The sequence below is a fragment of the Equus caballus genome, chromosome 1, assembly GCF_041296265.1.
Source record: "Equus caballus isolate H_3958 breed thoroughbred chromosome 1, TB-T2T, whole genome shotgun sequence".
Lineage (NCBI taxonomy): Eukaryota > Metazoa > Chordata > Mammalia > Perissodactyla > Equidae > Equus > Equus caballus.
The window spans coordinates 142,437,121-142,464,170 of NC_091684.1; the positions used below are offsets into that span (position 1 = coordinate 142,437,121).

The 27,050-nt window shown below is 42.7% G+C and overlaps 1 protein-coding gene across 17 annotated transcripts in view; it reads right to left on the reverse strand.

Moving 5' to 3' along the window:
* Positions 1 to 27,050, reverse strand: part of TLN2 (talin 2) — a 415,035-nt gene that overhangs the window by 123,553 nt on the left and 264,432 nt on the right. For all 17 annotated transcript variants that reach the window (XM_023616303.2, XM_023616310.2, XM_023616279.2 and 14 more), the window contains 13 exons: positions 26,880 to 27,035; positions 22,412 to 22,513; positions 21,584 to 21,660; positions 18,842 to 19,022; positions 17,555 to 17,668; positions 15,275 to 15,383; positions 14,278 to 14,486; positions 13,360 to 13,458; positions 9,583 to 9,750; positions 8,059 to 8,353; positions 5,375 to 5,541; positions 2,045 to 2,173; positions 800 to 913 (listed from right to left, as the gene is read on the reverse strand). In XM_023616303.2, coding sequence (XP_023472071.1) covers positions 800 to 913; positions 2,045 to 2,173; positions 5,375 to 5,541; positions 8,059 to 8,353; positions 9,583 to 9,750; positions 13,360 to 13,458; positions 14,278 to 14,486; positions 15,275 to 15,383; positions 17,555 to 17,668; positions 18,842 to 19,022; positions 21,584 to 21,660; positions 22,412 to 22,513; positions 26,880 to 27,035 — 1,920 coding nt within the window. The remainder of the gene's footprint in view (positions 1 to 799; positions 914 to 2,044; positions 2,174 to 5,374; positions 5,542 to 8,058; positions 8,354 to 9,582; positions 9,751 to 13,359; positions 13,459 to 14,277; positions 14,487 to 15,274; positions 15,384 to 17,554; positions 17,669 to 18,841; positions 19,023 to 21,583; positions 21,661 to 22,411; positions 22,514 to 26,879; positions 27,036 to 27,050) is intronic.

Consider the following 27,050-nt stretch of genomic DNA (forward strand, 5'->3'; position numbering starts at 1 on the left):
ATTGTCTCACAGAAGAGATTTGGAAGAGGAGAGATAGGGCTGTTAGCTCTCACAACCCAAGCCCAAGCAAACAGGCCTCTCCACCCAGCTCCCACTGCTAATTGCAGATACTTGCAGGAGCCTTCAGTCAGACTCACTGCCGACATGGAAGCAACAGCCATACAATTACAATTTGTGTCTGGCACCATTCAGGACTGTCCTAGGGGAGTCAACTCTCTGGGCCTCAGAGGAGGCAACAAAGGTATTTCCTGCACCCTTTGGAGTTCGTTGGCTTCACCTTAGCATCCAGGCCCAGGTCTCAGAAGAACAGGCAACAAGAGAAAGCCCCAAGGCACAACGTCCCCAAGGCCAGAGAGGATGAAATAAATCTGCGAGGTGCAATCAGCACAGAGCAGCAAACCAAGCCTGCCACGGCGAGCCAGACTGGATGTGAAGGCCCCCCTCTCAAAGGGAGAAGGGCGCTCTGGAAATTCAATGCTTTGTTCCTATTTTCAGAGCCTGGAAATGGCCTCATCTTTGATCCTCCTTGATTTGGTCTCTCGAAAAGAAAGGAAAGAATCTAGACAAAGAAAAGACAATTCTGGAAAAAACATCATACGCTCCTTCCAAACACAGGCCATCTACTTAACAGACAAAAACCAGACACATGAATGTGTGTACACCTGGAACGGGGGAGCCGGAATAAACTGGATTAGAGGCCTGGATGACCGGTCTTAACCGAATTACCAAGGCGCTTGGCGTTCTAACGCTATCAGGGTCATCTACAGCAGACCTGGCTCTCCGGCAGCCAGAAACTCACCTTGCAGCTCTGGACCAGCTGCTGCTGGGCCGCGGGGTTCTTGTTGGACACGGCCGCGTTCTGGGAGGCAGCGATGGTCTGCGTGGCCGCAGCTGCAGCCTGCTTAGCTGCAACCTGGAGAGGAGAGTGAGAGGAGGTAAGCCAGGGTTCAATGTGCAAACACACACATGCACACGTATATACGTCCCTTTGACTGAAGGGGTGGCACTGGATCGCTGCAGTATGAGAAAGGGAACTCCAGCTACAGACTCCGCCCTTAAATGTCCCTGATGATCCCAACCTAATAAAGCCCTGTTATCTTCATTTGGGTTACATTCTCTGGGACAAGTGATCAAGACAGGCACACTTGAAAGGTTCAAGTTCCGATGTTCATTTGTCTTTCTCAAAAAGACAAGGGACAATTCCAAGACAGTGACGGCACTGATAAGCAGCGCCAAGTTTAAACATTTTAGGGAAAAAACAATTCTCCCACAAGCAGCACAGGCTGCTCTCTGGGTCAAACACTGGTGCTCATGACTTTCCTCTCGTCACCCACGGGAAGCCTTGGTTCAGAAGTGCCCCGACTCCCCACAGGAGTACTTAGTCAGGTTTATCTTCAAGTCTCCTTCCAAGAACAAGGAGGCCTGTTCTCTCCAGAACCCAGCAGTCTACACACGGAGAGACTCTTCAGACAGGCGGGCTCTCGGCATCTACCCCCCAGATTTTAGTGAAGAATCTCCTGTGTACATTTGCGAGGGGAATCTATTCATTTATATAGGTTGTGCCTATTACTATTTTTTTCCAGAATAAATGTTGAGAAAAATATTTCTTTTTATGCACCTCCATACTTCTCCAGCTGAGCCTGATCCCCATTTCTGGTCTTTCCAAGCCCATATTTTCTACTGGGAGCCCTGAAAGAGTCATTGCCTCCAATAAAATATACACATCTTTTAACTAATGGTCTTTTCTGAACGTGTTCATCCCGTAACGCCAGAAAAAAAAATCCTGGTTCCTCCTGAAAAAAAATTTGAATTCTAGTCAAGAACATTAAACTCAGAAGAGATTTTGGCTTTCTGAGACCATGAGCTGAAGCAATTTTTCAAACTGTGTCAATGTACCTAAACCATTGTACCTAAACCACTCAACTATATCATTAAACTTGCTTTAGCTTCCTTTACATGGGCACTGCGTTAATTTGATTATTTTTTTCAAATAACTCTATGCAGTCTAAAATGGACATCCTGGAAAAACAGCCTCTTTACTGACCTCCAATCGGTTGACAATTTTTTTCTTAATAGCATTCTGGGCAGCAGCGTTGGTTGCCACCCGGAGACCTTCTGCAGCTTCTCTCAGTCTTTGCTGCTGGTCCTCATTCTCAGGGTTGGCTGCAGCCCCCTGAGAAGGTGAAAACAAAGATTTCAAGAGGTCCAGGGGGCAGCATGCCACAGATATTGCACTCAGGCCTTCAATTTTACTTTTTTCCTATTAATACAAAGTATCCGGAAGACAGCAAAATGCTTCGAGCAATGTCTTCATGATAAAGATGTTTTCTCTCATAACAAAAAGACATCTACCAGGGGATGTTTCAAAACTGCATGGCTAACCAATAGAAATCCAATCGCAATAATTAAACACTTGAGATCATAGCCTTGGCTGTCTATATAAACTAACTCGTGGTCAGAAAGCCATGGTTTAGAGATGTTAGATAAATTTCCCCCGCCCAAATCTCTCAGGGAGAATTTTATCTTAATTGGCATGACAGACACATGTCACTGCTGAAAGATTCTCCCGTCCTGTGGCACTGGTAAATGTGAATGGACTAGGATTACAGTAAAAACACACGGGCAGGGGTGGAGGGAGCAGGGGCGATGGGAATGTCATCCAAAATACTGTAAGGATATGCTGTTCAAGACAGACCATGCTGAGAAATTGTGTTCCTAGAGAGCCTGAGTTGCAAACTAAGTCAAAATAGAGCTGGGGCCCTACTGTAACTGAACTAATGAAAGAAACAGATGCCTTTGTCCCCGCAGGGAAAGAGGAAGGCGCTGTGCACAGCCCACAGCCCTTTAACTGTGTTGCTGTAGGTTAAAGTGTCTTAGGACTCCAAGTGGATCTATTCAGATGGGTGGGATTCTGAAGTAGGGAAAGGCTAAAAGTAATATAAGGAGCAGATATAATTTTACTGCACGATAATTCAACAAAGACTGAAAGCTCATCCGGCCTTCCACTCCCACCTGCAATAAATGCAGCAATGAGGAGTTTTGTCACAGGGCCTGGATGTTTTGTGACCAGTGCTTGACGTATACAGACGAATGAGTTTTTTTCCTATGAACACTTTAGGGCAAGGATATCTGCTAACGAGGCAGAAAAGACCACGGAAACAAACACATTGATTATCGAAAATCAATTTTCTGAATGTCTGCATTTTCTCATTGGCCAACTTGCCAGATTTACCAGTTTATAAGAACCTATTTCTTTGAACTATTTATAAAAGTTATATGAATTCCTACTGGATGGACAGTTTTAACATCTGTGACAGAAATGTTCTGGCAAGTCTCTTGCATGGAATCTTCTGTTCTTTCAGACTTTAATTACTTTCAATTGTCTTTGATTTTGTGTTTCTAGCAACTAAAAAATTGTATTTTTGCATTTCATGTGTGAAAGGATTGTTTGAGCCACTTTTGCGTTCTTTTGCAAGTTTATGAAAATCATTTTGTTTGTTCTGGCCGTCAGGTTTTTTCCAGCCACTCCTTTATCAATGCCTCAAGTGGCACGCTAGCCTTAACTTTATATTTCGAGCAGCAGGAAACCAACATTTCTGCATTTTACACTGACGTGGGTGTCTGGATCCTTCTTTAGTAATATCTTTTTTTATGATGAAGTGTATTAGATGTGGGATACTAATCTGGGCCTGAAATCTTAGTTACTGACTATGACATGTTTTTTTCTGCACATTACATATATTCTTTGGAAGTCTAATCATTGTGCATTCTTCAGCTTCCAACAAAATTCAGCAAATTAAATATTGCTATGAAGACAAAGTGACGACGTCTAAAAACAAGTTAAAAGAACTTGCAAAAACACTTATTGCTGTACCATCTAATATAAATAATCACAAATAACAAATACTTAAACAAGTTCTTGGTAACTTGGTACATTCAGTTGTTGGTCTGGGGAGCACTGCATATCTTGAGACAAATGTGCACATTGGTCCTGGCGTGGTCCTGGTTATGTGATAGTAGGTTTAATCTTTGAGTTTTAATTCTCTCATGTTTAAAATAAGGGATGGTTCTTTCCAGTTTATCAAGCATTTTTTGTGAACATGGAGTTTTACTTGAAATAGCTCTGTTTAGACTTGGGGGGGGGAAGGTAACAAAATTAGTAAAAACTATAAAAAAAATTAACTACTCTACAAAACTCTAACATATATTTTTGCTAAAATGGATGGTTAACAGAAGAGCTTCTTGGCTGAAACAGGGATCAGGGGAGAGAGGAAGGAAGTTTAAACCATGCCTCTCCTTGGGTTGCTCTTCAGCCCCACCCATGGGTTATTTCTAAGAACTCTCAGCCCCTCAGGTAACATGACAGTGAGTCAGACAGGGAAAGTCTACTCGGTTCACGGTATGTCACAATACATTTTAAGTGATGTCATTCCCAAGTTGGTTGAGATACACTACCATTCTGTAGGAGGCCAGGGAGATAGGATAAGGTGTGGGAACGGTTAATGAATCTTAAATGCATAGAAATACATTAAACATGTTACCTTGGGGGTATGAAGTTGAAGGTGACTTTTATTCTTATTTATACTTATCTGCATTTTCTATTAATTCCATAAGAAATGTGTGCTAGTTGCATAATTAAAAAAAAAATAGAAAAATATAGCCTTATCCACGTAAAACAGTTCTTACCTAGCGGTAGTCATTCGAATTTCCTGTGGAACTTACACACACACATGTGCACAGGTTCCACCCGTGACCTGGTGAACCAGGATCTTTGGGGGTGGAACTGCGGCATGTGCTTTTAATGTTTCATAGGGGGCTCTAAAATAGAGCCCTGGGTTAAGAATCACTGGCTTTTAGAAGCATTATGATATAAAACTGCCGTGAAAAGCACCAAGCTCACTCTTCACTTTTTTCTCAAACTCTAATATTTAAAACTACTGAGATTTGAAGAACAGTGAAACAGGAAGCAGAATCTTGATAGGAGTTTAGGTGAGAAGTCAAATAGAGGGCAAAGTAACATTAATGCTGCAGGAAGAAAGCAGCTGTAAGTGAATTTACTGTTGAAAATCTCAAGTTTAAATTAATCACCATTTTCAATAAAGCCAAAAGTGACGAACCAAAGGAAAGGAGCACTCGCTGAGCAGGGACTCTGTTGTCTTCAGCTGAGTCAGCACCACTTCCCTCAAGGGGTTCATTCATCCATTCCATGACCTTCTTCTTTCCCAAGCCAACGAGGTTAAATGTTACAAAGCCGTATAGGTTTTATACGAACAAAAATGTGTACTCGGCTGACCATTCTCTATCTTGAAGGTCCCTTCCAAATCCTAACTCTTAATGATGGTCACTTATCCATCTAACAAATCCGACGTAATACCTTTGCAGCTTCCACCATGCGAGCAGTGGAGTCGGCCAGGAGTTTTGCTGCTGCCAGGAGCTTCTTTGAATTCTCCATGTCGATTTCAGCTTCTGCGTCTGACCTCATGGCGTTGACGAGGTCTGAGGTGGCCTGGGCCAGGACCCGGGCCTGGCGCACCATTTCACCTGGAGGACAGGAGTGAGGATGCAATCTTTCTGTCTGCTTTCTAAACTCAGGGGAAACCTAGGAGGCAGCAGGGTCTTGTCTTTACTCCTCTAGCAAGAGGGACAGAGACAAGCGAGCCTTCATGCTCCATTGCTAAGCAATGCAGCTGAGTTAGACGTAGAACTGAAAATATTCCCTGTGGCTGCCAGGACTGCACGCCCCAAACACATCCGCATTCAATCTTTATGAGGGAGAAATATGACACAAAAGTAACCAAAGAGGAGCTCTTTATAAAGAGAAGGCAGGCAACAAAATTATGGGGATGTATTAGGTGCATTTACTTTTAGTAAATATTTATTTAGAAAATATTATTTACCTCACTTTAAGAACTTACACAAAAGTTTCTATAATAAATTCTTTGCATAACGGGCATAGAAAAATTATTTTAAAAATTTTGAATGAATTTGTACGCCACTTAACACCAGATGAGTAGTATCACATAATCCACTATATTTGGATCATTTGGCTCTTGCTGATAGGAAGCACAGAGCCCAGTTTCATGCTCAAATGCTAAAGTTTGCCTTGGCCCAGTTTTCCTGTCAATTCTCTTTGCTCACCCTCTTCCCCCCAGCACTGGTTTGGATCTTGCTATTTGTAATTGTTTGGTTTTATTGTACCATGATTTTATTGAAATCTATTTCTACTTCCTTTTGGAACTGGGAGGGGTGTAACAGTCGACATTAAAAATAAAACCACTCAAATGTAACGGATTTCTTCCCGTCCCAAAGCTCATTTGAGAAGAAGGCCAAACCATGGTAACATTAAGAGGGGAATAAAAGTTTTCATAAAAATCAAAATGTGCTGAATTCAAGGTATCCTGTATTGGATTCTGGGACAGTGAAAGGACATCAGCAGAGAGAAACTGGCAAAATCTGAATAATGTCTGTAGTTCAGTTAACAGTAATGTACCTGTGCTACTCTGCTAGTTCTGACAAATGCACCATGGTTTAGTGAAGACGTTACAAATGAAACTGGCAAGAGTATTTGAGAACCCTCTGTATTACCTCTGAAGCTTCTCTGTAAATATAAAAGTATTCTAAAATAAAATGTTTATTTTAAAAAACCAAAAAAAACCCACAAAAGAACATCATCAAAAAGTCATTTAAGGAGGCTACAGGAAAAGCACAAGGTAATTTTCTTTAAAAAAATACTTATAATACAGTATTGCTCTGTGCTGACAAGGAAGTAGAAAAACAAACTACTGGTAGTGTTGCAAATTATAGAAATTTCCTGGAGAGAAATTTCATGAACACATTTTCTAAAAAATGTTCAAATCTATTGGCTCAGAAATTCCATCGATAGGAATTTACCCTACATATATCCTCCAAAGTAAACCAAGATATTTTTACAAGAATGATTACTGCAGTATTATTTTTTGTAAAAGCAAAACAAACTATCAAATGAAAAAACTTGGAAGCCACCTAAATGTCCATTAAAAGATAATTGGTTAAGTAAATGATGATGCATCCACTGAATGGAATATTAAGCTGCTATTAAAAAGATTAATGTATAGGTCAACTTGAAAAGTCTCTAAGATATTTTAAGTGAAGAAGGTTGCAAAAGAGTATGTATAATGCAATTCCATTTGTTTAAAAAGAAAGAGGGTATTACATACATACATACATGACTAGGTATATTGAAAATTTCTGGACAGGTAAAACAAACTGGTCAGTTCTGGAGATTCACATGGGATAGTGACAGGCTACGTCTGGGGAGACTTACTTTTCAACTAATACTTGGGTGCATTGTATATATTTTTTTAATTTTCTGTATATCATGATGTTTAACATCTTAAAAATGTCTTCCTGGCTGGAGAGAGAGTGCGCTTCCCAGGGCTAACCAATTCTTAGAGAAAGCACAAGGTCCAGCCAGGAGCATGCCTTTGACATGCAAACTAACCACCACACAGCCACACCTCCTATGGCCAGTACATCCCAGGAGACAATACATTCCTGTGCCTCAATCATCCCAGGGCAGATACCAGGCAACAAGGAATCACCCCTATAGCGTAGAGCCTGCTGAATCACCCAAACTAGCCAGTCCTAAGCTGTTCACCCTGCCCTGCCTTACCTTTCCCATGGAAATCCCAATAAAAGCCATGGCCTAAGCTCCCTCCTCACTCCTGTCTTCTGCAACCTGACCCAAACCTGAGGCTTTCCCTGTGACACTGCATGGCATGTGGTGACCCCCTCTGGGACCTGGGAGTATGATAAACTTCTTCCTTCCAGGCCTCTATTCTCCTCTCCTTCTGTGGCTGCACCGACTTTACCATACCATATCCAACATGGGCTTTCCTAGGACAAAAGAGATTTACTGAGTTTTCCAACTTTTGCCCAACCTCAGTGAGGAACACTTGACTGAGTCTGATGAGAGCTTGCCCTTGAGGCACCCAGGCAGCCATCCCACCTTTCTTACTCACGATCATCACCATCAGGGAACTCCAAACCGACCTGCCCACCCATAGCCCAGCCCCTCACCAGCATCGCCCATGGAGCTGAAGATGCTCTCGGTGACACACATGATGGTGTCGGTGGCCTGGTCGTAGCGGCCGATGGGCTCGCCTCGGCTGGCAAATTGTCGCACATGCTGCAGGAGATCGTGCAGGGCCTGGCTGACTACGCTGGCTGCTGCGCTGACCTGCTTCAGCAGCTCACTGTCATCGGTGGCTGCCTGGCAGGCGCGGACGCAGTTCTCCACTGAGCGGTCCACGAGCTTTCCGGCTTCAATCAGCTGCTCCTGGCACACAGGGGAGCTGATGGTGGGGCTCACCACCTGAAGAGAGACAGGGGCAGGTCTAGGGCACTGTGGGTCAGCTCCTGGTCCCCAGTGTGCACTAGCATTTCCACCAAGTCCCAGGCTCTGGGTCTCAGGTCCTTACTTATAGGACCAAGGATTCAACTAAACCATTGCTGAGCTTTCTCATACTTCACTATTTCACTTTATCTGTGACTTTAAATGCCTGCTAATTTTTATCTTTATTAGCGATACATAATCTATACCACTGACTACTTCTATAGATAGAAATTACCGATATTTATCAATTATACCTGCTCCTTTTAGGAACCTCTGAATTGAGTCTTCCGAGCTGAGATAAAAAGACTACCTAAAAGAATTGTATTTCTTTTTCCAGAGACACCTGGAATTCTGCCTCACAACACTTTAAAGAACAGAGGGATTCTGTCAGTTATCTGGATACTAGAAGGGTGAACAGGCAAAGCAGGAGGGAGACCATCGAGGACACCTCCGACTGATGCTGCAGATCCTACCAGAGGATGGGAAATGCCAGGCTGGGCCAGGTCAGGGATCTGTAAAATATGTTATGACATGAAGTTGAGGAATGGACACCTCCCATCTTCTGCTGCATCATCGCAGTGACGATGCACACGGTAGACTGGAAAGGGTATTTCAAGTCAGACAGGCCTGAGTTAAAACCAGTTCTGCCACATACTACTTCTGTGGCCTTAAGCTGCTTGCTAACATCTAGGGGCCTCTATTTCCTCCAGGAAACTGGGGATGACGGTGCTTAGTGAGGCGAAGTTTGACACACAGAGTGTGCACGTCCTCACTGGCAACAGTGAACTTCATCCTCATTACCCTCACTCTAACACTGTACAGGGTAGAAAGGGCACCCCCAAAATTCTGCACGTTATTTCTGAGCTCATTTATAATGCTGTATGGCACAACGCAAGGACCCTTTGTGTGCAGGTGTAGATAAGACATATTGAGAAGTCTAAAGGGGAAACATGGCGATTTGCATTTAGCAATGGCAATTAGACACAGGGAAGTATCATGCCTGAGGACTTGAGCAAAGAACAAATGATCAAAGCAGAATTGGCAGTTATGCTAGAATCCTGCTGTGTCACCTAAAAGAGGAGGCCTGAAGCAAGCTCTAAGTCTCAGACAATTTTAATAAATTCTGCCCCGGCTTCCCTCCAATGACTGGAGGCAGATAAGAGCATGTGATGCTTTGGAGAAAGGGCTGGGGGTGCCAGCTGGCTTACCTTGGCACATGCCACAAGCTGGGAGGTGGAGAGGGCACACTGGGTGGCAGCAGCAATCACTCTGTTCTGTAGGACTGTGTCTTCAGCCACTTGGGCAACATTCTTCGCCTTTAGTACCAACATGGCGGCAGCATTGGCAACGGCTTTGGCCAAACTCATTAAAACGTCCTAAGAAAGGGGAATTAAAAAACAGTCATTTATTTTTTTCCTGATCACCCTTCACAGCTTAAAAATAAAATGTGGTGTCCACTTAAACATTTTACTAAAATTCCATCTGGCCTTTTTCCTTCAGTACTTAATAATATTTTTTCTACTTATTTTTCTGAAATGTTAACTTATCCTTAGAGCTAATTAGAGAAGGAGACTCATATCCTAATAACATAGTCTTCTATAGATTCATCAAGCAGCAAAGATTTAAATCTAAAATAGGTTAATTTGAGGGAATGGTTTTTATCATAACCACTTATTCACATTCATGCACTTATCTAAGACTAAGAGCCTTGATCACATCTCTTGAATATGTGTTCGATGAGGTGGATCAGAAGCTGAAAATACATCCAGATGCCACAAATACTTTGTGCTGTAGGAAGGATAGAATTCATGGCCTCCAAGTCATCATGCTTCACCGTAACATGAAACTTTATCTTTTGGATTTCTCCTTCACTCAAGGATCTAAGTTAACAGAAAATTAGCTGTATCTCTGCCTCCAGAGGGCAACATTGGATGCGCACAGACAACACCTACGGCTCAATATTCTCAATGTTCTGTAGCCTTCTGGATAGACATTAAATTATTATGAAAGGTGGAAAGGGAGCCTACATAAACAAACTAGCTACAAGTTGACCTCAAAGAAGATGCAAGGGGCTCTGAGCCTTCAGAGGTCACTTTATGCTTCGACTCCATAAATAGGCATTCTGCCTGCAGGATGGAGACTCCTTGACTGAACCCACCAGATTTGTCACTTGTCTGTGTGACCTGAAGAACAACCACTGTTACATTTAATTTACTTCTTGGCTTTTAATATTGAAGGCAGTTTATTTGGTTTGGAAATGTCTTCCCAAACAGATGAGCCATTTTTATTTTGAACCAACATGTCAAAGCTTTCTCCCAGAGGAAATGCGGTCAGAAGTCTTTATTAATTCATCAGATAATGAAAAGTACTTTTGATTCTGAATGTGAAGGGCACCCACAAGTCTCTACACCAAGATATTTTATGAGAAGCTATATTAGAAAGAGTGTTCATCCTGCAGAGTTTTACACAGAGCAAAGACTATATGGTATCCAGGCAAATCAGAAACCCCTGAATCAGCCAAGAAAGCAGATTTTCAAATGGACAAAAATGAAGCAGTCTTACAGCAACGGTTTAGTCCAGGCTCTTTTTGGTTTCTGATGTTTACTGGATATTCAAGGAAATACCAAAGCTTGCGGTGCTAAAAGTGGAAGATGCCTTTGGAATCTGACTGGCACTTGTCTGTCACACAACTTTTAGAAACTGCTCCCAACATAGCCTACAAACTTATAGTTCTTGGACACCTACCTCAATGCTCGGTGAAAATATAACTTGAATGTCACAAATTATTAACAAGATTTTAAAAAATAACTTTCTAAAACAGGTCATAGTATTCCTTCACTTGATGTGAATCCATTTTTAAAAAAAATAGGGATCAAGATTTGGTCATGTAGACTCGTGGTTGTTCTAAAGGGCTTTGTTAGACTCATTTAAAGAAATCCTGTTCCTCCTATTAATTTTGTCCAAAAAAAATACAGTTTGTAAAAGAACGTGATACTACAGCTATAGCTGCTGACAAGGCCTTTGTCAAACTTTTCAACAAGACCACTATTATGTAGGCCGTGTAAAATAAATCTTTGTTAACTCTGGGAACATGCAGTACATTGAGAACCCAAGAAAAGCTCTGAGATAGGATCTCAAGAATCAGAAAAATAGAGAGTAAGAAATCCAATGTCAGTAAGCCAGGGGCTACCCATAACTGGAGGAGGTTGCAGGATCACGTTACTGTACTCGTGTGTACCCAGAGACCTTACAGAAGCAGAACATGTTCAAGTCAGGCCGTTCCCTGGTAAGAAAGCCTCTGCAGGACCATGCCCTGAACCTGAAACCTGCTTCCCTAGCATGTCTGAATAGAAACAAACAACAGGAAACAGAGTTTGCATTTACACACCATGAAAACAGTCTGCCAAAGGAAAAAAAAAGGCAAAGTCTTCAGAAATACAAGGATGCCTGAGATGTCTTAAGGAAGTACTGTGACTTTCCCCTCGACCTTTCCAAACGCTCTGGGGAAAGCAACGATATTTTCGAGGAAAGTAAGCTGACCACTTCAAAAGAATTAAGCCTAGTAAACCAACAACTGAATCTCACACTTACCCAATTCCTAAGTAGGTACCTGCCTACAAAGAATTACCTGCTGGAATACAAAAAGCAAAGGCCAATACAGGATGGGACTAACAGGACATCCAGGTGGGGACACAAGTAGCTTGGATTTAGTAGGATATATTTATATGGTCTGCAATTAATTCTATTTACAGTTAAGATATTTCTGACCATCCCAGCATAGAAATGGCTTCCAGGAATATTCCTACCACATGTTATGGGTCTCGCCCTCCATCAGGACATGACTGTTCAAGCACTGAATGTCTTATTGCATTGCACGATATGAATGAGTGCCATGGCCCCAGCACCACAGGGTGTGGAAAGTGGAGGAGAAACAAATGCATTAATGGTTGAAGGTGCATGTTTCATGTACAACATCATCTATGATCATGCCTTAGTGTAACTGATGTATCTTGTGTTGATGAAGTTTGGTAGTTCTCAACAAAATGGCATGCAAAATTGCCACCCAGGAAGCCAGAACTTGAATGCTAGAGGAAAGCTGAATGATCTTTTTATTCTGAAATCTACAGAATTCCCAAACAGTTAACTTGACACAGGATTTGGAAAATGGCATCCTCCAGAGAACCTGGGCTCAAACTGTAGCAGTTTAATTAGAATGCGCTTATAAATTACTTGCAAAATTAAGACTTAAGAGGAGGAGGAAGAGGAATGAAGGGCATCTGTTCACAAGCATATAAAAAGAGAAGTTCATCTTAGCCAGAAGCTCCCAACAGCAGGCCTCTGCAGCTCATCCGTGGTGGCTGGGAACAGAGGCAGGCAAGTCGGGATCTTGTCTGACCAGGCAATGCATCAAGCCAGCTGCAAACAGTGGCTATAGCTGTTCACCTGAGGACAAATAGCACCTATCCTTGGTATTGAAAAAGAAGGGTGACAAGAAAAGACTGTACCACTCTTGTGATTTGGGATATGACACAGACAAGAGAACCACCTCTGAATGCAAAGGAAAGCCCATGGAAGTTTTCACTCTTACATGTGGACTCTAGAATGACCCAATTAAAAACTGCCCCCAAACAGACAAAATGAGATTGGCTATGAGTTGATAATTGCGGGGGTTGGATGGTAGATACAAGAGGGTTCATGATATTATTCCCTCCACTTTTGTGTTTAAAGAATGTCCAGCATATTGACCAGTGAGACCAGCTGAAAAAGTGCTTGATAAGGATGATGCATGATGTAAGTGACATGAGTTTTTCAGTTAAAAAAATTGTTTTTAGTTAACACATGAAGACCACACCCCCAAGATAATCCACCTCAATCTCATTCTTGACAGCTAAAGGAATATTTTGCTTTTTCATTATGTTCTCCCTGATTGGATCTAGACCATCACTGAGACTCCTTTCCAAGAACATGGGCTGCAAATATCTTACTTGGAATCGCTCATCGGTCTCATTCTCTCCGATCTGTCTCAGAAGATCCCCACTGGCTTGTCCAATGCTCCCAGCAGCAGTCAAAACTGTCTGTCGAGGCTGTGAACAAAGAACACACATTGGTTGGAAAGAAAACGCATTTCTTCACAGTGCCGTCAGACACGGCAGTGCAGGAAGAGGACTTCTGTGGGATCAGCTCTTCCTACACGTAAATGAGAGTCTTGGACTATGAGTAAGACAGGAGATGTAAACATCCTAGTGAAATTTGTGCAAGGAAATGCCTGACATCTCACAAACCAGCAAAAGGTGGATAGATTTGAAATGTTCAGGTCAGCCCCGTGGCCGAGTGGTTAAGTTTGCGCGCTCTGCTGCGGCAGCCCAGGGTTTCGCTGGTTCGGATCCTGGGCGCGGACAGGGCACTGCTCATCAGGCCACAGTGAGGCAGCATCCCACATGCCACAACTAGAGGGACCTGCAACTAAGATATACAACTATGTATGGGGGAGGTTTGGGGAGATGAAGCAGAAAAAAAAAAGAAAAAAAAAGAAATGTTCGATTAGAGAGTCTTGTTCAGCTGGTAGGAAGGTGATATGCACTTTATGGAAATTAGGGTGCAAACTTGTATCCTGTTTAAATGTGTATTTGTCACGTGTGTTCATTTCTGAGGTTGCATCTAATCAAACACGCTAGTGGGGTGAGGGGGAAAAGGGGAGATGGGAGGCTTCCTACTAAGAGTTCACCCAGTCCCAAAGGTTGAGCTATAGCTTGTGTGTCCAGTTCAACAACTCCAAACCCTACAGTGTGGTAGCATGCCCCATCAGGATGGAAGGAATGGCACAGGGAACAAGAGCCCCATGGTATCCAAAGGCTGCACCTGTCTCATCAGAACCTGAGTACCTGCTTGCCCCCAGAGCTCACCTCTCCGGAAGTAGGCTGCACAGCTTTCAGCAAGTCCGACACTGCCCCAGCGAGGGTCCTTGCAGCTCTGAGCAAGTCTTCCCCACTGCCCACCTCATCATCCATGAGGGCTGCTAACAGCTTCACGCCCTTGGACATCTCCGTCAGGTTGGAAGAAATGGTGGTAATTGCACATCCCACAGCTGTGTAGTCGGTGTCTGCAGGGTCACCTGGGACAAAGAAGGAGAAACCTCACCACAGGATGGCAGTGAAGGGTGAGGACAGCCCAGATTGTCAGGAAGGAAAGTGGCCACATTGTAGCAGCTCATCACCCACCAGCCTGCAGGAGTCGGACACAGGTGAAGCCTGTGCACAGTGGGATGGACGGCTCCCTGTCCCAAACGGCTGCTCTTCACAAGGTCCGTTCACCCGGAGACCTCATTCACTGAAACACTCAGCATGAACACCTTTCAAATTCCAAAGGAAGTCTCAGCATCTCACGGCCCCTTTCACTAAGCCCCTGTCTGCAGTTTGGAGGGGTCACCTCTGCTCCTGGAACACTGAAAAGCTCCACGGGGAAGCCAAGATGTTTCCTGGCTCTCATTTGACAGTGCAAGGCGGGGAGTCATGCTACGCCAGGAGACTAGTGCTGGACAAGACAACAGAAGGTACATATGACAGATCTAGGCACTTGGAATCATTTTCAGAGTGTAAGCTCCCAGAAGGGAGAAACTGGCCTCAATAGACTTTAAAGTACATCCAGCATGTTGATGAACAATGAGAAGAACTATGTAAGTGATTTTTAATGATAACACATGATATAGACAAAAAAGAATGAGATGTTCCCCATATTTCTCCTGGGGCAGTGGGAGAAAACGCCTTAAGTATTCTGAGCACCTAAAAATAGACCATCCTCTCACAATATGAAAATCTGTTGTTTCAATCAAAGACTATGAACTCTCTTTTTTTTTTTTTTTAAACAAAACCACAATACACCACAAATCCCTCAAGGACTTACCGGCTGTGAGGTTAACAACTGAAGCTGTTCCAGCTGTGATGGCATCAACTTGAGAGTGGATTTCGTGTTTGGATTCGTCGACTTTATTCTGAACCCACACCCTAGACGCCTGCAAAACCAGACAACTGCATGACACAATCACTGCACAGAATTACCCAGGAAACCAGAGAAGTCTCGCCATAAAATGAGACCAGCATTTTGGCTACACTCTTACTGGGTCAGCACCAATAGGGCCCCTAAGTCATCAGAAACAATGTCCTTAACAGGCTTCTTGCTCGTTTACAGATGCTGAATGGCAGGTAAATTCTCAATGTTTCTTATGCTAGTTACCTTTTTTCTTTTTTTATTACCCTTTTAAGATTTTATAAAGAAAAATTCTATGTGGTTTTATTTAGGTAAGTTCAATTAAAAACTGAGAAAAATTAATGTCTCATAATAATACTGCACATTAGCACCTATTATTGTTGTTAATTTTCACCTTGGTTTTTAGAGAACCGGGTCAGAATGAGGGTGTTCCAGCTCAGGAGGGTTCTGTCAGGGCGGGAAGTATCTCTTGTTTACAGTATGAACGCCATGCAGATGTGGCATCTTTCCTGGCAGGATTTGGGGGGAGAGGTCAAGACCCTTGTTCTGGACCCAGCTCTACCACTAATAAGTGATATGACCTTGGATAGATAACATCTAGGTCCTGTGCCTCGCATTTCTTCTACCATAGTAATTCAATGGCCCTTAAAAACCTTTCCAGCTCTTAGACTTTTTGTTCATTTGAATCTATAAATAGCAAATTCTCTATTTTCTGGCATTTCTGGACTTAGCCAGTTAATGATCATTTTGATAATGAAGACCCTGTGGTAAATATAAGGTGCTGATCTGCTTCCCAAAATATCCCCAAAACAATCTAGGCTCAGGATGTGTCTAGCACTAACAATATTTTTTTGTATACTAATCCTTTGAAAATTGGTGAAGAAGGAATGTTAAATCCAAATATTTTAAAACTATTCTCTCACAAGTGTGCTTGTTATGAGAGTCTGCCATACGTATTTTCACTCTGAAGTTCCCCAAAGCAAAGTGTTTAATGACTTCAGGTGCTTGGGAGAAACCGGCCTGAGGACAGCTGAGCCTGTGTGCACACAAGTGTGCGAATGAACACGAAGTGTTCAGGGAGAACTTGGAGGCAGTTATCTTGGCTGGACAGGATGAGGTTACAAATGATGGCCCCTCCGTCCTACAGCAGTGGCCTTCCACCCTGGCTGCCCATTAGAATCACATGGCAAGATGAAAAACCACTGATACCTGAGCCCCACCCCCAGGGACACTGGTTTGCCTGGTCTGCCCCAGGCCTTAGGCTTCATCCTGAAAGCTCCTCGGGTGATTCTAATGTGCAAAGCAAGGCTAAGAATGACAGTCCTAGCCAGGGCTTTGCAAACTTCAGTGTGCACACAAAAACAGCTGGGAATTTAGCTAAAATGCAGATTCTGATTCAGAAGTTTAGGGCAAAGCCTACGATTCTCCACCTCTCACAAGATCCTAGTTGTTGCTGATGCTGCTGGCCCGTGGAGGACAATTTGAGTAGCAAAGAGCCAGAGGATTTCATGCAGCAGCAGCTACAGGAAAGCAGCTAATAACTCTGCCCTGCTGAAAAGCTCAGTGGTAGTACCCAGTGGTTCTCAAAGCATGGTCCCCAGACAAGTAGGGGAAGCATCACCTGAGAACTTGTGGAAAATGCAAATTCTCAGACCTACTGAGTCTGAAAAATGGGGGAGGGGCCCAGTAATCTCTTTCAACAAGCCCTCTGGGTGATGCTGATGCACTGGCTAAAGTTTGAGAACCACTGGCAATAATAACAAAAACAGCTGTACTCACCAAGCTCTCACTATGCATTAGGTACTCCAGTAAGAAAAGAACTCTGCGCATGATTAGAAAGAGTCTTCACAACAACCCTGTTCACGGTTGACCAAATGGAGGCTCGGAGAGAGTAAGTTGCCCAGATTCACACAGCCACTGAGCAGTAGAGCTGGGATTTGAGCCCAGATTAGGTGACTCTAGAGTCTATGTTCTTAGCCCTCATGGGGTACTGCTAGCAGCACCCTGTGATTCTCTCCTTTTGTGGGTGTAACCTAGAGACAAAGACTCACTATTTTTGGGGGAAAAAAACCCCACACAAACATGGATTTCCACTTCATCAACTGGAGACAGAGATTCACCTCACGGAATTCAGCAAGAGAGAACTGTTTTCTGCCAGGGTGCAGATATTGAATGAAAACCATGAACACTATTTACCATATCCTGGCCGAGAGGCGGCAGCGAGTCGAGCTCACTGAGGTCGTCCTGGGCCTGCTGGACAGCATGCATGCTTGTGTTGATGGTCCCCATGAGGGCTTGTTGGGCGGAAGTCTGCAAAGGCAGATGTGTATAAGGTAGTCATACCATGCTCCTGGGACTGACAACGCCCTCTACACGAACCAGGTGAAACTGAACTCTGGGCTCATGATAAAACAGCCCAGGGTACATCTCAACAACTGCCTGAACCACCTTCCATTTCAATCCTGGGGCTGGAAATACATATTGTATTATATTAATAGAGTACTAGGGGGCTGGCCCCATGGCCAAGTGGTTAAGTTTACGCGCTCCACTCCGGCAGCCCAGGGTTTCACTGGTTTGGATCCTGGGTGTGGACCTAGCACTGCTCATCAAGCCATGCTGAGGTGGTGTTCCATATAGTAGAGCCAGAAAGACCTACAACTAGAATATACAACTATGTTCTGGGGGGTTTTGGGGAGAAAAAGGAGGGAAAAAACATTGGCAACAGATGTTAGCTCAGGTGCCAATCTTTTAAAAAACATAGAACACTAAATATGGGTACTTGCAATAGAAGGATTATAATTAGGAGAGTGTGGAAAGCTTAATTAGCTGACAAGAAGGCTCAGAAAGTCTTTGCAGGGGGAGTTAAGGGGATCCAATCCTTGAGTACTGTGGACAAAAGATCTCATGCATAGGCAGCATGAGTGTGTTATACTAGAACTCTTCTTGGTAAATAAGTAGAGATTCCACCTAAACCTACAGGCAACATGTTTCTTCAGACTCAAATCACTTCTTTCAGGCTTTTCAGCTTTCAAAAAGTTCTTGCCCAATAGCATGAGATTCTAGAGCAGGCAGACCAGCACAGAAGGAAAGATCTGCTCAGGGGTGAGGGGATGTGTGCATTACTACAGACCTAGTCTATTTCTAAGACTCTCTGAGGCATCTCTGGGCCGATTAGCAGCTTAATGCCACTAAGGCAGGGGAGCAGGGTCCTATCTCTATATCACCAGTCACATGGAGAGGTCACTGGTTCTCTTCCAGACCAAGAGGACACCTGTGATCCTAGACAATTACCAGAGCCACTCATTTAAAAGAAAGCATGCTGGGAATTAGGCATTGGGACTGCACAGTTGAAAAGCCATGGTTCAGACAGGAATTAGCAAGATTGTGGATGGCACACACAACCTATCACCATGGCTGGTGTCCCCTCCCTGTATACTGGAGGCAGCATATTGATGGGCAGGACGAGTGCCCGGAAAGCCTCACCAGTGGGGGCATGTGGCCCCGGTGCATCTGCCCAACCATGACCTGCTGCTGTGGCGAGGGCATGCTGCCAACGTTGAAGGTCTCGGGTCCGCTGGAGCCTGAGCGCATCACAGCCGGCAGCGCCACTGAGCCATGCTCCACCTTCCCAGTCCGATTGAATTGCTGCTGCAAGATGGTGGACCTGTGGCGGATAGGCGGTTTGGTCACTGTGAGGTCGCGACTCACATTGAGTGTAACGATAAGATACCACAGGTGTTATCAATGTTTGCTGCTTTAGGCTACAGAGACCAATTTAAAAGAGGCATATCTAGACAGAATTGTGAAAGAAGAAGTAGCACTAAAATGCTCAGTAGGAGAACTCTGAGATGAATGAAGCCTTCTATAGTCAATAATATAAATAACTATTCCCATTTTATCTACTTAATAGGTTCATGGTATTACACAATTAGTTGTTCTTAAAAAGACACACATATTCCTATAACAATGATGGTCCAGGCATTAATGAAAATTTTGGATACATTGATCTATTACTCGTAAATTCTGCCTGAAATAGCCTTCATTCAACAAATATCTACTGCATGCCAGGTTCCATTCTAGGCACTGGGGACATAGATCACTTATCCTTATCTTGAAGTGAGAAGTGTGGAAATGAACTTAAAGATAATCTCTCACAGCTTGGGTTCCCCCCACCCCCCCAGGTCCAAGGCCATTGACCACAGAGTATGTCTAAACACCTTAGGAGCCTTGATGGTGTGATAGACTTGGGCAGTTCTTCCAGATGATTTCAACTTAAGTCTGGGAAGATTCCTAGGGCATCTATGCAAAAAAAATTGATAATTTTTTTTGATATTTGAATATATTATCAACTCCTTGATATTTTCTTAGAATGAGCAGTGAGTGCAAAGGACTTTGACACATGAAGGTAATAAGTCCGAGGGTGGCAAATTGGCCTCAGTAGCCCAGTGGACAAATCCAGAGGGAGAGTTTGGGGAATGTGTGTGCTTGTGGAAGGGGAGGCGGGGCAGGGTTGGTGAGCAGCAGCATTAAGGCACAGGGGCCTCTGTCCCAGCGTTTTCGAACCATCACAGATCACTCCCTGTTGCCCAGGGCAAAGCTCATGAGCTATGCTGGGATATCAAGCAAGGCATATGTCTCTGGAGGGGCTGACACAAAGGAGGGTGGATCTCTGGCTCCTCTAGGAAGTCAGCTGCATTCCAAGATCTCAGTAAAGTCCAATGTAAGGAAAAGTGGAAGGTCTAGTGATGGGGACCACCCTGGACCACTTTTCCTGCTTGCCTTGATCAGACCCCATCATGATGCCTTAGGCAGTGGGAAGGGGCCACAGCAGCCCCAGGCAGGAGAGGTTCCCAGCACTCTGGGCTCAGACACTTACTTAGCTGCTCCTAGGCAGAGTACAAGGGCAGCAGAGCCCTCTGAAATGAATAGCTCACCCTGTCAGAAAGCACTAGCTTATTAATTTCCATCTAATGATCATTAATAATTCCAAGAACTGAAAGTGCTTTGCCAAAGGGCAGCAAGTACTTGAAACGCGTCACAAGTTTGGTTCCAACTCGTATACTAATAGGGGACAAGTGGAAGACCACCTTCAACTGATTGTGGAGAAAATTGTGAGAGAGTGGTGCAGAGTGGCAATGTTAGAGAAACAGTTAGTATGGCTAAGCAAGTTCAATATGCTGGAACATGCTAGAACTTTTGGGCAGTGTATTATAGGAAACATCACAAGATCTGAATCTGAGTCCTGGCTCTACCACACGTGTGCATCTCAGTTAACTTCCATGAGCTTCGGGTTCCTCATCCATGCACTGGGGATGATTGTATCTGGCCTCTCTCTTCCACAGCAGGTTGTTGTTGAGATCAAATGAGACAGCATGTTGGACATACACAGTAAAGTGTAAACAAGAAAAGTTATTATTACAATGCTCTCCTGAACATAAAGGGAGTAGCTGAACAGGTTTCCCAGCAAATATCACTTACTAGATGTTACTTTAATAAATCTCCATTTCTTCACCTATAAACTGGGGCTAAATTGTGACTGTTCTGAATTTAAAATGATGACGATGACAACAATAGCCAACATTTATTATGTGCCAGGTATCGTTTTATGTGCTTTATTCGTAATTCAATGACCAAAATAAAACTTACAAGACGGTCCTATTATTATTCTCCTTTTATAGATGAGATGAAGGGGGCAGAGAAAATTCATCATGTCCACAAGGCCACACATTAAAAAACAGATCCAAGATTTGAACCCAGTAACTGGGGCTGCAGAGTCCATGTTCTGAACCACCTCCCCCTGCTGCCTCATGACATGTGTACCAAGCGTGGCATGCAGTAATCTTTCCATAAACAATAACTCCTTCACTGGCTAGACCGCTCCCCTCAAAGGTACAGAATTAAACAAACTCACCCTCCAGCCTTTAACAAAAATGATGCAGTTTATGAGATTTACATCAGACATGCGAAAAAGGATTCAGGAATGCTGTGTCTAAAGACAGAGTTAAACACCACATTCTGTTCAGTGGCTCCCTGAAATCACCAGCCGCCCTCACACAAGACAGCGTCCACAGTGATGATCATGGTCTGGGGACCACGCTTTGAGAAGCAAGACACTGTCATCTCCTCCACGTGATGGACTTCATGGCCACGGGCCCCAGAGCTGGCAGGAGGACACCTGCCTATCTGCGGAGAACGCAGTTCTTCAGCACTCTTAACAATACTTACTTTTTTGGGGAAACAGATTCTTCTAACATAGTTGACTCTTCATCGCCCTCTAGTCCAAATCTATCTTTACTTTGTTTCTGAGGTAAAACAAGACACAAATGAAAGTCAGCAGATCTTGACACAAGAACCTTTTAAAAGACCTTTTAAAAGGAGCCACACAAGCAAAAATATTGAGGTTTACCCAAAATTTCTTGTATTGGATATTTATAAGTGGTAGGATGAACAAAAGCAAAAGTAACAATAATAAGAAATACATTATTTAGTATACAGAGACATATAATGTCTTCTGCATTGATTATTGCATAGACGATTTTATATAGCTAAAATCAAGACAGAGATACGAACATTTTGCAGAACTTGGTTATTTCAGTGGGCTGTATCTTGAAGCCCTAGGAAATCTGTTTCTCTATAGAACATGCCACCTCATTAAATTTGGTTTAAAAAAAAAGGAAAGCAAGCAAGAAAAAGAAAAACCCAAAACATTTTTCAGATCCTCAGTCCAGTTCCTGCAGAGTCTGGAAAGCATAATACAACTACCTGGAGAGGAAGATGCTGACGGCTTAGCTAGGCTCACTCATTAGCTAGGTGATACACTATTGCTCACTACGTGGCCGTCAATGATACAAACATGAGCTGCAGCAAAATCAGAAATTCTCCTGAGATATTGAGGTGAAAGACCACACACTCAAGCAATCTTAACATTCAAGATTAAATTAGTGAATCAAGTACTTCACATAAGGGTTGTTTTATTTTTTCAGGTAGCTACATCTAAACTGAGTCTTTTCATAAACAAGTCCTGCTTTTCCAATTTGCATCGGTATGAAATACCTTTTTGAGGATGATGTCAATGTAGCCTGCAATCAGCTGGGATATTTGCTCTCCCTCAGTGGTTTGGACTGAATAGTAGCTTTCCTGATACTCCCCAAAATCCTGAAAAAGACAGCATTAGGAGAAATATAGCTACATGAGCAGTTTTGAAGGTGAGGAGGTCCAGTTCTAGAACAAAATGGCATAGACTCACTTTTCCTTGCTCTGGCCCCTAAATAAAACCGAACACCCTAAAATTTTTCAACAAACAATGATAAAATGGCTCCAAAAGCTGGAAAGGTGCACTGGTTGGAGACATCAGGATTTGAGGAACCACAGTTTGGTGAGTCCTTGGGTTTTATTTTACATCCCATAGCCCCCAAGGCTGGGGGCTGGAGAGGCCTGAAACGTGAAACTTCCACTAGGTAGTTCCTGAAAAGTCTATTCTCTCTGACCATACAAGCAGGAGAGGTGAAGCCCAACAGAGACCTAGTTGGGAGCCCCAACCTGGCTCCACAACCTGGATTGGTACTCACTGGCAGCTACAGAGCAGTGAAAACTCGGACCATCCCAGCCCCTGCTCCACAACACAGACAGGCAGGTGGTTTACTCCATTTGCAGTAGTGGCCACAGTGAAGCCCTGTGTCTCCATGCCCTCCATTCAGTGGTATAAAGTAACTCAGGCCCAGTGGCTTCTACCTCCCCCAACAAAGGTCACCCAGCAATAACAGGTGGCCCAGGGAAGTGCCTTCTTCCCTTACAGACAGTACCAACAGAGTTTGGGAAGGAACCCCGGGCATGTCAAGAGAAAGCATCAGTCCAGAATAGCATTGCAAGGGCTCAGAAAATAAATCATCATTGCAACTAAAGGCCACAGAAATAGGCCAGAACACTACACACTAAACCAAAACAAGGTGACTGTGTGCTAAAATAGAAGATAGATAAGATTAAGAGTGTCCTAATATCAAAATGTCTAGAATATAATTGAAAATCACTGTTCATGTCAAGAACCAGGACAACTACAACACAATTAAGAAAAGATAACCAACTGATGCCAATACTAAAATGAATCAGATGTTGGAATTATCTGACAAGGATTTTAAAGCAGCCATCACCAAAAAAATGCTTCGACAATTACAAATTCTCCTCAAACAAATAAAAAAAATAGAAAGATTCAACAAAGAAGCATAAGTCATAAATAAACACCAAATAGAAATTTTGGAACTGAAAAATGCAATAACCAAAGTAAAAAAACTCACAGGATACATTAAAGAGCAGTGTGGAGAGGACAGAGGGAAGAATCAGTAAACTTCAAAACAGATTTTAGTCCATTGGAACAACAGAAAATAGACAAGATAAAATGAAACAGCCTCAGGGCTCTGTGGGACAATAGAGAGATCCAACATCTAAATCATCAGAAACCCAGAAGGAGAGGAGAGTGTGGAAGCAAAAAAAAACCACGAAAAAGTATTTGAAACTTGCTGAAAACTTCCCCAAATTAGTGAAAGACGTGAACCTACTAATTCAAGAAGCTGAGCAATCCCCAATTAGGATGAATCTAAGAAATCCACACCAAGAACTTTTGGAAACTAGACACAAAGAAAAATCTTAAAATCAACCACAGAAAAGCAACATATTATCTATAAATGAACACCAATCTGAATGACAGAAAATTTCTATTTTGACACCACAGAGGCCAGAAAGAAGTGGCATGACATTTTTCAAGTGCTAAAAAAAAAAAAAAAAGAAGCATCAACCTCGAATCCTGTATCAGCAAAATTATCCTTTATGAATGAAAGAGGAATAAGAACATTCTCAGACGAAGGAAAAGTAAGAGAATTTGTTGCTAGCAGACCTACTTTTAAAGAATGGCTAAAGGAAGCTCTCCAAACAAAGAAAATGGTAATAAAAGAAGGCTAAGAGCTTTAAAAAGGAAAGAACATGGAATGGATAAAAATAGAAATAAATGGAACAGCATATCCTTCACCTCATCAGTTTTCTTTAATCATATTTTACAATTGAAGCAAAACTTATACCACCACGTCACGTGGTGTTCAATACATATAGAAGAGATATTTAAACAATTATACCCAAAAAGTGGGAGGTGTAAAGAGACTTAAAAGGAAGCAAAGTTTCTATACTTTGCCTGAAGTGGTGAAACATTGACACCAGTAGGCTATAATTAATTCCATGTATATGTGGTAATATCTAGAACAATCACTAAGAACACTACACAAAGAAACATACTAAAAAACATAAATAGATAAAAATGGAACTCTAAAAAATGTTAGAGTAACCCACGGGAAGGCAAGAAAAAAGAAATAGAGGAGATAAACAGAAAAAAATTATCAAATGGTAGACTTAAGCCATAACATATCAATAATTAGCTTAAAATATAAATGGTCTAAATATGCCAATTAAAAGACAGATTGGCAGAATGGATTTCATTAAAAAGCACAACCCAACTCTATGCTCTTTACATGAAATTTTTTCAAACACAAAAATATACCTAGGCTGAAAGAAAAAGAATGGAAAAAGATATAACATGCAAATATTAATTTTAAAAAGCATGAGTGGTTTTATCAAAATATGATAAAGCAGACTTCAGAGCAAGAAAATTTACTAGGAACAGAAGAACATAATGATAAAGCAACTTCTCCTTTAAGAACACAGAGAAATCTTAAATGTATAGGCACCCAACAACAGAGCTTCAAAATACACGAAGTAAAAACTGATAGTGGGCCTGGCCCAGTGGCCTAGTGGTTAAGTTCAAGTGCTCTGCTTTGGTGGCCCAGGGTTCACAGGTTCAGATCCCAGGTGTGGACCTACACACCCCTCATCAAGCCATGCTGTGGTGGCGTCCCACATACAAAATAGAGGAAGACTGGCACAGATGTTAGCTCAGGGCCAATCTTCCTCACCAAAAACTAATCAACCAACCAACCAACCAACCAAACCAAAAAAACTGATAGATATGAAAGGAGAAACAGAAAAATCCACAACTCTTGTTGGGAACTTTATTCTCAAGAATTGATAAAATTACTTGACAGAAAATTAACAAAGATATAGAAGACTGGAACAACAACATCAATGAACAGGATCTAGTTGGCATTTATAGAACATTTCACCCAACAGTAGAATATACATTCTTTTCAAAGTGCTATGGAACATTCTCCAGGAATGATCATTTCTGGGCATATAAAACCAATCTTAAAATTCTGAAAGAATTGAAATCACAGAGTACCTTCTTTGACCATAATAGAATTAAACTAAAAATCAGTAACAGAAAGACAACAGGAAAATCTCCAAACACTTGGAAATTAAATACAGGTGAGGAGTAGGAAGGAAGGAAATATTACATATTACAAGCTTTAATCCAACTTTATATTTTAATGAAAATATTGATATTCATTCTTTTGCTTGAGGTAGTTACAGAGATTTGTAACTATCTCTTATTTATATATTTGTGTTTTGTTGAGGAAGCTTCACCCTGAGCTAACATCTATTGCCAATCTTCCTCTTTTTGCTAAGGAAGATTTGCACTGAGCTAAGTAACATTTGCGCCCATCTTCCTCTATTTTGTATGTAGGTTGCTGCCACAGCCTGGCCACCAATGAGTGGTGTAGGTCCGTGCCCGGGAACTGAACCTGGGCCACTGAAGTGAAGCATGCCAAACTTAACCGCTAGGCCACAGGGCCGGCCCCTCTTATTTATTTTTTAAATGAATTTTTGTTTTTAACAAGGCAGTACTTGAATCTAGTTTAAAAAGACCAATAGTATTAAAAGGTATGTAACAAAAAAAGCTGTCTCCTGCCCTATCCATTCCCAGCTTCATTTTCCACCCCTGGCACAAATGCAACCACTTTCAACCTTTTAGTAGTTACTTCTAGTATTTCTAAGTAACAAGTTTATATTGATTTCCTGATTTTTCTATTTTGGAAATTATCCACCACTTCCTACAACAGAAGATGAGGATGTAGTTCTCTAAGTATGAACACCCATTTTTTAAGGGCCATGAAGGTATAGCTGTAACTGACTACAGGAGGAAAGAAGGTATGTTTTCTGAAGACTCCTTCCAACTGGCATGAGCCTATCAATCAACACATCAGTTTTTTGTTTTTCCTGATGCCCCATTATGAGATTTTTGCCTAGACGCAAGCTGAAAGTTTCCTTCTGGGGTATGCTAGGCATGTCATCACGTCATCAGGCACAGAGAAAACTGAGACTCCTCCTGTGAGTGACTCTTTCTAGTTAAGGAACTGAGACAGACTTACTCAGAGCACTAGAAAGTGGTGGCTGAATACACCCAGCTGGCTGACATCTCCCTCACTTCTGGACCAGTTTCCTGCCACAGACTCCCACCACCTCTCCCTCTCCATGACACTCTCTAAAGACCAGAGAAATGCAACAGGCTTGTATTTTCTCTTCTGCCTCACAATATCACCCAAGGCCATGTTGGTCCCCCTGGTTGTCCTCTGCCAGTCCCTACCAGCGTGAAGCTCTTGGGCGAGGCTGCCCAGCGCTTGACCGTGGTGAGTGGCCACTCCTGCAGCACTTCCTTGGTCTTCTCATCCACACGCATCACCGAGTCCTTGGTGATCCCCAGCAGGCGAGGCACCAGCTTGTTCTTGCCTTTCATCTTTTCCTGAAACAGGAGGTA